At 37.0% G+C, this 12235-nt stretch overlaps 1 protein-coding gene across 3 annotated transcripts in view; it reads right to left on the reverse strand.

The window, feature by feature from the left end:
* The window catches only part of PALS2 (protein associated with LIN7 2, MAGUK family member), a 61428-nt gene that overhangs the window by 8211 nt on the left and 40982 nt on the right, over nucleotides 1-12235 (reverse strand). For all 3 annotated transcript variants that reach the window (XM_030009451.2, XM_030009449.2, XM_030009448.2), the window contains exons 4-11: nucleotides 10345-10497; nucleotides 9594-9821; nucleotides 8275-8406; nucleotides 6112-6211; nucleotides 5490-5558; nucleotides 4272-4433; nucleotides 1568-1770; nucleotides 1049-1177 (exon numbers count right to left, since the gene is read on the reverse strand). In XM_030009451.2, the coding sequence (XP_029865311.1) occupies nucleotides 1049-1177; nucleotides 1568-1770; nucleotides 4272-4433; nucleotides 5490-5558; nucleotides 6112-6211; nucleotides 8275-8406; nucleotides 9594-9821; nucleotides 10345-10497 (1176 nt within the window). The remainder of the gene's footprint in view (nucleotides 1-1048; nucleotides 1178-1567; nucleotides 1771-4271; nucleotides 4434-5489; nucleotides 5559-6111; nucleotides 6212-8274; nucleotides 8407-9593; nucleotides 9822-10344; nucleotides 10498-12235) is intronic.

The raw sequence follows: 12235 nt of genomic DNA on the forward strand, positions 1-12235 counted from the left end.
ATACTAGAATCTACAATAACCAGAATCCATGACTAGGACAGGACAGTCTCTCACATGGTTAAGAGAATGGGATCTCACAGGTTTGAAAAGAAAAAAAGAAGACTAAAAATCCCATATTCATTTAGTGGAAATTAACCCACCCCCCATTTTATTGCTTAGAATGTGCCATCAGCATTAGACAAGGTATTGCTACTATCTAAGCTGCAGCATTGTCATTGTGAGTTGTCAGCAAACCATGGCTTTTCTCAGATGAGGAAGTTGTCCTGCTGAAGACAGAGGATAGTTTTCTTAACTGCTCAGTCTCGCTTTTTTTGCTTTGCTCCTGCAGCTGGGAAAGTTCATGCCCATACAGAATATTTATAATTTGTTGTGCTGGAGGAGGCATGTCTCATTTCCCTCTGCTATACACCATCTCAGAAAAGGAGAGAAGATCTAATGAATAAAATGTGCCACTTTGCTTTACATGACAAATCCAAGGAACTTAAGGGGAAGAGAAGCTATTCAACACTTCTTATTCTCACAGCTCCCAGCCACTCTCAGTGCAGCATGTGCTGCTGCAGCAGTGGAAACAAGGCCTACTTGCATTCTGTTGTCAGTTGGGTTTTTTTAATGCAGGCTGCAATATCCTTCCTAAGGATTAGAGACTGCATTTCTAAAGCACACCTATATTATAAGACAAACTTGAACAAAACTTTTTGGAGGGAGAGATGGGAAAAGTGAAGGAAAGACATTTACATAAACGAACAATTCCCACCATCAAATATCTACCATTTGCTGCAAATAATCAAGAGGTGACACTTCCCAAAGAACACATTACAAGTAATTTTTGTAATCAGCACTTCTCTGTAAGAGGTCTATTTTTAAGAAGCAATCTGCTTTATACATAGTATTTGGTTAACTTCTACTAAGTAATCAGCAAAATTCTTGCCTAACTTTTCTTTGAGACATTAATTTCAGAACAAATTCCATCTAAAATGAAAGCTAAAAAAAAATAAAAATCTAAGAACATCCTGTTCAAAGCAAGCTAAACATGAAATAATCTGCTTACAGTGAGAAGTTTGGTTGTAATTCCAGCATCTACCACAGCCTTGTGCATGGCACGCAAAGTCTCCAACTCTGGAGCAGCAATAAACACTACATAGGGCATGAATTCTGAAGTCCTCAGTATTTTCAGGGCCTAGAAGCAAAGAAAAAGAAAAAAAAACCAAACCCTACATTTGAGAATGACTCATCACATGTCCCCATTACTTAAGGGGCACTGCAAACTAGTCTGTTACAATAGGCAGAAACACGTAAATGAAGATTCTTATTTCTATTTTACAAACTCCTACACTGCCTTTTGAAATGCTCAACATCACTCTTTCCTCGGCTGAAAAGATTATTTACTACTCTGCAAGACTCCTCTTCCATACGGAATCTAAGTGGGGTTTTTTCCATCTTTCTAATTCATTCCAAGTGCCACAAACGTAAGAATCCAGTTGATATTGTAATCTTTAAACCAGATAAGAAGCCTTCAAATTTAAAATCATACTCCTACACTTGTAGTCTAACATCAGAAATTATATACCTGAGGATTCACGTCCAAGATGCAGGTCCTCCCTGTCTGAACAACTTCAAGGATGGAATCAATTTTGGTGCCATAAAGATTTCCTTCATATTCTCCATGCTCTAAATATCTGCCAGCTTTAATATCCATCTCCATTTCAGCCCGTGACACAAATCTGTATGCTTGCCCATCCTTTTCATCATCCCTTGGCTTTCGTGAAGTAACTAAACAAAAAATTTAAAATAAAAATTGAATGCTTTCTTTTTGTATTTGGCATACAAATATGAGACTGGACTGCCTTAAGTTAGGGAGAGTATAATACACATTAATATACAATTATAATTGTTCCATATACAGATTAATTAATTATTCTAGTGTAAGTTTCAAAACTGAGCAAAGCCCCTCCTGTTCCCTTTATTTCTATTCTTTCCTATATGTTGCTTACCCACCCATTTGCTTATTTCCTTTGTGTTACTCCTTCACACCATATACAATACTCATTCATGTCATTTTTTTAATTATTCACTTAAAAAAATAATTATTTAAGTGACTTGGAAATCAAATGGAAGTTAACTCTCAAATGCCAAATGTACTTCTGAAAATAACTGGGCACACGCCAACATCTGCCCTGCCCCACCCCCCAAACCTTAGCACATACTTTACTCACTGTATTTGCCCTGTTATTCAGGGTAGAATTACTTGAGCTAGCTATAAAGGAAGTTAGCTTAAATATCAGAAGAAGCCCAGCTGCCATAAGCAGAATGGTAGTGGAGGCCAGCTAATGCTGCTTTCCAGGACAGCTTACCCTTTAAAGCAAGGTAGATTCACTGCAGAGATTAAAGCCAACATTTAAGTAAAACATTAGCAGCTATCTTGGGTATTGGCTATACTGGACAGTACAGACATCATTTAAGCAAGAAAGTGAAAATTGACCTCTTTGGCAACAGCTGTATCATGCCCTGTCACCACTTGGTGATACAAGTGGAAAGCATCCTCCCCCTTCCAGTAATTCCTATCAACTTCATTATTATAGAAACTCAAGTCCCAGGAGAAATGATCTTCTGAAGCTGTTAGCAATAAACATACTACTAGAACATCTAGTTTTAGCCAAGATTCTACAGAAAGATTGAAACTATAATGGTTAATACAATACCCCCCGCACCCAAAATCGTATCAGTTTGAAATAAATTTTGGAGAATGAGCTTTAACAGTTTACAGCCAGAAGATGACTTAACAGTTCAGCTATCCACACTTAAGGAAAAACACAGCACCATTTGCTAGATTAGAACTCAACACCAAGGACATGCTTCTCCCCATAGAAAAATGGATCGATTTCAGACATTTAAAAAAAAAAAAAAACACCAACCAAAAAACCCCCATACGTATTCAACTGTGAATAACCAGGAGAATCATCTTCTAATCAAAGAAACTGAGGCCAACTAAGATTACTGATTATCCTACTTATAATCTAAATATAAAGTAGAGAGGAGATTCTGTATAGAATAAACTATGTACTGCATGTGCATGATTAGATTGTCAGACTGCTAGGTGGGAAAAGTTAATTTTTATGCCTTTGAAGGGTGTTCAAGAGCTCCAAGTAAAAGCATTTTAATACTGTGGTGCATTACTTAATATATTTAAGCATCTATATAGCATTTTAGAGAAACCAGTAATTTTGAGGGCTTTTTTAAGAGGGAATAAAGAATTTTAGAAGTAATAAAAATTTTATTGCTATTTTGCCAATATAAAATAATGAGATTCCCAGGGGAAGATTTCTTTAAAAAAAGTAACACTGAGAAGCCAACCTTGTTATCAGTCACACATACCAATTCTTAGTGCCCTGGCCAGTTTTGGTGTTAAGAGATTCAACAAATGAGAGTGGTTCTCTCGTGTTGTACAATTTATCTGTCAGACCTGTCCCTCCTCCCCTATCTATTATCAGATCTACTTCTTGCCCACTGAAAATAGAAGGCAAGATACTGTTTTTGAAATTCTAAAAAGCAGGTGGCAGGAGGAGAATAGTAATGTAGCTAGGGTGGACTTCTCTGGTCAGCAGTCAAACAGGAGGGGGCAGTTAAAAAAAATAAAGAGCTTGTGAATGAGCAAAGTAACTAACTGGAAGGAAGGCAAGAGAACAATACTTCAGTAAGGGAGGAGGGTCTTTTTCTGAAGTTGATAGAGAGAAAAAAAGAAAGATCATGGGCTTGAGGCTAGATGTATTAAACCATCTCACTGTCATACAAATCTTGGACATCACAAACACTTTAGTTTTATTGGAAGTTTGTTGCTTTTCCCTACATTTCTCATACTAAAGTAACAATTTATAATGCCTAGGGTGCTTCTACAGATGGAAAACTAAACAGCAGACCTGAGAAACTCCACTGGCTGTTCATTACAGAAGACTACTAGGAACTTCTAGAATCCCCTCAGTAACTGATGGTGACTGGCACTGAAGAAACCTAGCAGACTGAAATACTGCACATACAAAAATTGTTTTTCTGCAGCATCGGTAACATTTAACTGCTACTTACAAATATTTTCACTGTCATCATATGTTAGTTCAGTTGTCTGAGAACATGAAGAATCTTTTGTTTTCCCACTCTATGCAATTTTTATACTCTGACAAAATTACTCCTACCCCAAATCACAGGGATAAACATCAGGTATTTTCCAGATAATCAGAGACTCAAAGTATGATATTACAATAGGAATGCTGACAACTTACATGGCACTGTAGTTCCAAACCTAGTGGGATTCAGTACTATAAACCTGTTCTTCAAACTTCTTCGCCCCACTCCTTGGGCCCCAATTAAGACCAGTGTTTTCCTCTGAAAAGGAGGCATTTTGGCTACTTCCTCATAGATCTGGATTTCATGACGATCAAATTCTACATTGAAAAATGTACAAATGCAACAGTTAATACACAGTCAGTACTGTAAGAAAAAAAATTAAGCAGTCCTGCTATGTATCAACAGACCACATGTGAATATAAATAGTAGTCAAAGGGCATTAAGTCTGATACAAGCTTTCTTGTTTTAAATTGGTATGGTAATAAAATAGTTACCCCTTCATGGACAGCATATGGTCAGATTACTACCTTTACTTCCAAGGAGAAAATCCAAGATTGATCAGAATGTGAAAACTGTGATTAACAATCAGTGAGCTTTCACAGAATCACTGCATGGCTGAGGCTGGAAGGTACCTCTGGAGGGCATCTGGTCCAACCCCAATGCTCAAGCAGGGACACCTGGAGAGGGTTGCCCAGGACCACGTCCAGACAGTTTTTCAATCATCTCCAAGAAAGAAGACTCCACAACCTCTCTGGACAAACTGTGCCAGTGTTCAGTCACCCTCACAGTGGAAAAAGTGTTCCTGATGTTGAAAGGGAACCTCCTATGTTGTTGTGTGTTGCCTCTGGTCCTGTCACTGGGGCCCTCTGAAAAGAGCCTGGATCCGTCCTGTTTGCACCCTCCCTTCAGGTATTTATACACATTGATGAGATCCCCCCTGAGTCGTCTCTTCATTAGGCTGAACAGTCCCAGCTCTTTCAGCCTTCCCTCATAGAAGAGACGCTCCAGTCCCTTCATCATATTCATATGTCCATGCCTCTCTTGCACTGGGGAGGAGTCCAGTACACTTCAGGTGTGGCCTCACCAGTGCTGAGTAGCGGGGAAAGATCACATCCCTCAACCTGCTGGCAGCAAAGCTTTCATTTTTTTTCCTCTTTTTAACACATAGTTCTTCTCTGACTTCCACATATCAAAAGATGTACTCAGCATGATCATATCTTCACTGGTCACTATTGCTTTTAAACCACAAAAACTGTCTGATCTATCAAATTTATAATCAAATATTTTACTGCAAATCTTTCAGCTTCAGATATGCTAGACTCTGTAAGTTTAGATGCCTAAAGAACTTTGACTCATATGCAATATTGAGATACCTGCATTTCTTGTAGTGAGATACATCATCTTTTTCTTTTTTTTGCTGCTTATTGTTCCGCAGAAAGGCCCTAGAAATAAAAATTAAGACCAACTCATGATTTGTGTTAAACGGGTTTTTTTGAAGCTTATTTACATGAACTTATGCAAGTTTAGATTAATTAAATTTACAAGGACTATTTTAGAATTTTATATATTCTAGGGCAGGAGATCACATCTATTTTCATACACATCAAATGGTATAGTAAGAACTGAACACAGAGAAAAAATTAATTTTCCTAGAACGCTTTGTAAAAAGCGGCAGAAAATTCCATCAAACAGAATTAATTTATTAACCTTCAGTGCATACTATAAAAACATAATTTAAAAAAAAGAGCTAATTCTTATGCCTTTCCCACCTCATTTAGCTTTTCATCAGCACGTGGCAAAACTGATTCATGTATCTATGAAGACTAAGCATAGACTTTAGCCTTTATCCTTCAGTCAAAGCCAAAATATAATAATTAGCATTTTGCAATATTCTGTGTATTCTCACACAGCAGTTTTCTAGTATCTGTGAAGGCAGGGAAAGCAAAACAAGTGGAGTCAGAGCAACATCTATTCCTGAAATTCATTAAATCTCACCTGAGTTGTCCCAGTCTCTCCTAACAAAGGCCTTTCTCTTCTCTTCCAGAAACTGGCTAGGAATAAGCCCTGCACTTCCTCCTTCTTTGACATGACTAGCCTGGGTGCGGTGAAAAAAAAAAAAAAAAAAAAAATCATCAGGTAACTTGTGAGAAGCATTTTCTCATCGACATGGTGTTGACTGACTTTCACACTGCCAGAGTTTCTCAATGGTGAGTGTTGAGACATTTACTACTGAAACTTGGAAATTCAAACTTAGATGTGGATATTAAAATTCTGTCTTACGTAACAACACCTTGCCATTGAGTATTAAAATTCAGGAAACTTAAATAAAATAGATGCAAGTTTCATTACTGGTTCCCATTAAGTTAGTAAGCTCCTATAGCCATAAACCTTTGGCATCAAAACCCTAAATGGAATTCTATGGCTCCAGACATTGAACTCTCAAGTGACAAAAATCAAGACTTTCTAGTACACAGTACACTTATTTTGTATTCTTGAGCTGCTCCAAACAGGTTACAGTGCAGCTTATTAACTGTCATTTCACAAACAGTGAATGCCATTAACACATGCCTAATCATGCCTTCAAGCTTTTTGCATTAAGTGACTACAGATTTAAAAATCTTAGTAACTTAACTATTCCCAGTGAGCGGCTGCATGGTGCTTAGTTGCTGGCTGGGTTTAAACCATGACACCTAGTAATGAAAGTTTGGCTAAGATTCTCTATAAAATAATTTCATGGCAAGCTCAATTCTCAGCAAGCGTAACACATACAAACACACAGTTACAAAATGTTACACTTTCCTTCTCCCTAACTGGTTGGCCTGTCTCCTGCTAACAGGAACTGTTTGCTTTTCAACTTCTATGCTCTTACCTCTGACTAACTGATTTTTGACAGTTAGCAAGTTTTCTAGCATTTCTAGAAAGCACAAGGAAAAAATAACTTTCTTTCCCAGTGGCATGATCTGCATACCAATACTTGCAACATGCTATACTTGTTTAACACATTTCGGTTTTGCCACTGATGGAGTGTTTTATTTCTCCTGGACCCCCACAAGCTACAATTGGAGAATTTGAAAAGCAATACAGAAGACAGCATATAAGCTAAGTGTCAAACTAGTCCAGAGTTTTGGAGTATCTAACTTCTGAAACTAATTAACTTTGCAGTAATAAATTTTCTGCCTTCCCTCACACTTTTTATTCTCTTTCTTTCTGTTACTACTGTCACTGAAAAGCAACAGAATTCAGCAACAGTTGTTGATGTACATTCAAATATTTTTGTTGCTTTTAAAGAAGTCATATATATATATATTGCTCTCAAGTAATGTTTGGCTCACTATTGCTTGTTGTCTAGCAAAGGGTGAGCAATTTAGGAGTAGAAAGGGAAATTAATAATGCTAAACTCTTCACCTAGATTGCCACTGCCACTTGCAATTTTGAGTATCTCGGTTGAGAAAAGTGTCTTAAAGGTTTACTCGTCCCACTTTCAAAGGCACTGATGATGTTTAATTGTGTGTATAGCATTCTGGAAAAATAAAAATAGCATAGGCAGTGGATTACATTTCTACTGAAGGACTGAATGTAAAACTACAACCTTAAAGCAGGATGAACTGTTAATATTTCAAAGAGTGCCAAACACTTTGATTATGAACATGCATGTTACAGCTCACAGACATTGACCACCACTGTAGAGATAAAAGATACAGCTTCTCCAAATAGCTATTCTCACCCCTCTTCAAATCCACAGGGTTAATTTCCCCCTCTCTCTCCTCAACTCTGAGCACTCAGGAAGGGGTCCACTTCTTCCACAGTCGCTGTCAGGGAAGGCTTACCACAATTAACATAGTCAACCTAAGACCTTCTCCTAGAAACTGTCCACTTAAACTGGTATTGGAATGTCTAGGCTTATGATACAAGAACAAAGACAAATAAATAGCAGTAATAGCAAAATGAGTGTTACATACACAATTTATACCATTCCATTTTCTCCAGTATTTCAATTGTTAATATCTTGATATTAGCTTGAAATTGGATTGCAGTGTAAATATTTTTTCTTATATCTACTGTTAAATGGGAGTAGATCATAATTTAAAGAGTTTATTATTAAGGCAATTAGTGAAACTTTTCAGTTTTTTATTTTATTTTTTTAATCTTTTTACCAACCTGCCACCAATTTGGATCTTCCCGGTTTACAATCTGAAGAATTTCTCCTTTAGAAAATTTCAAACCTGCTTCTTTGCATGGGATGAGGTTGTCATTATATGGATTATAATCAAAATGACACTTCACAAAAACCTGAAATGTGTAAAAATTTACAAAGCTTAAACATTATAAAATACACTCTTACTAATTTATCTGTCAAACTGAAGTAATGTCTTTACCTACAGCATAAAAAGTTTGACATGATCAAAGTTGCATTTGGCAAGTAAAATACAATCTATGGAAATAACTGGCATATACCACCTGAGAGAGTACAATAATCAGCAGTGCAAACCTTGGCTGAAGGAGCTTCATGATAAAAATAAAAAACCAGCTGTTCTATTTGGACAATGTATTACAAAACACTCATTTTTGCATTTCAGCATATACAATTCAATTAGTATTCTGACTTTAAATTACTTAAAAATATAAAATATTCTCAGAATGTGAGCACTGTATTGAAAGCTTGTGGAATCTTAAGAATTTTGCTATGAACTCAATGTTTTAAAACAAACAAGATATGTGACTGCTTAAGACTCAAATTTGATGCAGAGGAAGAAACAGTAAGTTGCATCAGTAGACTGGAAACATCTTTGACTTTTTTACCAGGTTGGGAGCAAAGGAAGCAGTGCACCTGCCTCAAATACAGCACATTCCCTCAGCATCTACTCAATGTAAGCATAGTCTATTATAGTCACGGGCATTAAGACCCACTACCTGAAGGAGTGTCTCATAAGATGTTTCAGAGGCACTGCTTTAGAGCAACAAGTTACTTCTGCAGTAGAGAAATCAACAGCCTACAGCAACAACAGAAGGATAAGGAATAGCCACCATCCAAGTTTCTACTTAAGTCACAGAATTCAAGCTCATCTGTTGAATTCAGTATGTTTCTGAATTCTATGAAACAGATTACTTGGAACACTGGTCGTGTTATAAACACACGCAGTTCACCGCAGTTTAGTGTGATTGTGGCTAGGTCATCAGAGGTCACTGGATGTCAAAGAGACATGCTTTATATGTAGTATACAAATGCTTATCAATCTGAGATTACTAATTATATTTTTTTAGGCAGGTTTATTAGGTGTGGTATTAATCTACTCAGTAAACCCATTTCCAAAATGTACTTAAAGGAGAATACAGGTCTCTACATTTTAGCCTTCCTGCTAGCATTAAATACACAAAATAATCAAAATATGTCTAATCCAAAATCTTAAAATAATCTCATGCGATCAAGTACCAAGCAGAAGTTATTTTGACAGAATTGTTAGAAATGTGCTACTGACCTGTTGAGGAATAACAGTGTCTCTGTAGCTGGGGAGAATCTTCAGAGTGACACTGCCACTAATATTTTTCAGCAGTTCCTGCAATTCTTTTGGATTGTTTCCAACCTCATGGCCATTCACCTCTTTAATAATGTCACCTACATGCAGAAGACCTTGTCGATCTATCATTCCGCCATGAAGAATTCGTGCTATTACCAGATCATTGTTCTCAACTCTAAACGTAACACCCTGAAAGAGGTATGTGATATCTAGTTTACCACTGTTTGAATTTCAATTTCATTTTACCATTATCTCAAGCAAAAAAATACAGCTATGGGATATTCTGTATACCCCAATGAAAACATACAGTAATAGTTACTACAGTGTAAGAGTTTCTAATACACTGATAAGCGTCAGGTAACACAAAAGTGCTTTCAGACAAGGTTTTCATACGACTGAACAATGACTGTATCGTTCTTGATTGCACGCAATCCTGTTGTTTTGTATCAGGACCAAACAGATGTTGTGTCAGTCAGCTATGCTAGCAAGTCATTCAGTCTAGTGACTGCCTATTCACTATCCCAATAATTTCTTAGAGAGAACAGGACGGAGAACACACAAATATCTTATTTCAACCTCTCAATACTGATCCTATCACCCATTAAATTACACAATAATGGAAATAATTGAAACATAATGCAAGAAATCGGGCACATGCAAACGTTTTCACTCGTACTTTAATTTAAAGACACACTCATCTTCAATTACTTACCAGTGGTTCTCCTGCTCTTTTGTGAATTCCAAGGATACGAATAGCATCTACTGGAACAATCTGGTTGTTCACTGAAGCATTATTGACTTCTGGGCTAGAAGGAGGGGAATCGTAACATTTTGAAGCCACAATATCATGTGCTTCCAAGAGTGACTGCAAAGGAACAGAAAACGCCATTTTTTAAATCACGAAATAACCATTTGCAAAAGGATTTATTGCTGAATAACCACTGAATCTGCCCTTTTGGGACCAGATCATAAAACTCTTACTTCACATGGAATAGAGCAAAAATTGACATAGAAGTACTCACATGGACTGATTAGCCTACTGTCTTAGCAAATATGCTCTCTTTTGTAAATACAAATGCTGCTTCTTAAGGAAGTATAGGAGAAATGTAATGAATCTGGGAGAAATATGTGATCTTGCAGGGAAGAATATAGAAAAAGGAGTACCTAAAATAGTCTTTCACCTAATGAGACAGTATCCCAGCAAATTGTTAAAGTAAACGAACAACCCACTGCACAAAAATGAAGATAACTCATCATTAGATACTCGTGTTTAATGTAATAAAATTTTCCTCCACAGTAATTTGGATAATTACAGGTATGCAAAGATTTCTAGCAATCTACAGAATGAGTGCTTTCTGCTTGCATAAAGCCAAGGCAAGATTCTAGCACCAAATGAATCCAAGTCGACAGAATTCACTTTCTGGAAGACAACAGCTGAGACCTCACAGTTAATGGTGTTTTCACCAGTCCACATATATAAATACAAAGCAAAAGGAGAAGATCCAAATAAATATAATCATCTTTGGAAGACAATGCAATTTAGACTTGATTTTCTCATAAAGGATACTTTAGGATTTAAAGAAAAGATTTATAAGACAATACATACAAGTAAAACAAGATCAAACTTGTGAAATTAGACAGTGGAGACTTTCTGTCTTAAAGAGGAAAAGGGACACCCTATAGCCACCATATAGGGTAGTTCAAAATAAAGCATCCTATAGCGCAAAGAGTCTCACTGACAGATAGAGAAAGGAAAAGAAGCAAGTAGAGGAGATGCCTACTAGGTCTCAAACAACAACAACATAGCTTTGTTTCAAACAGTGACCTGATGAGATACAGTCTTAAGTCAGATCACTGACTGGTGTCGCATAAGTAGCTAAAAAGAGAAGACACCAGAGGGACTGTCACTGATAGTGACATGCACATGCCAGAGGAAGACAGCAAACTCCTAGAAAGCAGATCAGGTGAGCAGGCAACATTTAAGCAAATTTATGAATTTTGCTATGCACTCTGCTCCATCCTTCTGTAAGCCACCTCTAACCTAAAAGTTGTGCAACCATATTAGTTTAGTGCTAAGCTCAACATGCAAGCCCTCAAAGTGTCACAAACCTGAACAGTCATTTTAATCTGCCCATCACATGATGACTCTGCTGATACTTCAGCTTGAGGTTAGAAGGAGGTAGTAATTCACCTATTCTGCCCCTGCCATTACGACTGTAAAGACAGCTGCTTATTGTGGCTGCTCTCATATTGTGGACATAAACCAAATCAAATTAAATAGGAAAAACAATCATTTATTTAAATCAAGCAGCTGTCAGATGGTAGCAATTTCTAATTCTTCATTATCCAAGACACATCCAATCCAGAAACTAGGAGAACAGATCTCTCTCTGCCAATGTTTGCAAGCAACATTTTTGGATCTTTCTACATTTCCAAAATGAAACCAACTAGCATCAACTACACATTTTAACACATTACCACTGACAAAACTAGGTAGATACACCAGTATGATACTTCCAGTTTTCTCTTTTGGTCACATGCTAGGACAAATTGTTCCCAAACTTTCTGGCTACAAACCACTAGATTTCTCATGGAGCCTTACA

This window comes from Aquila chrysaetos, chromosome 3 (genome assembly GCF_900496995.4).
Source record: "Aquila chrysaetos chrysaetos chromosome 3, bAquChr1.4, whole genome shotgun sequence".
NCBI classification, from domain to species: Eukaryota; Metazoa; Chordata; class Aves; order Accipitriformes; family Accipitridae; genus Aquila; species Aquila chrysaetos.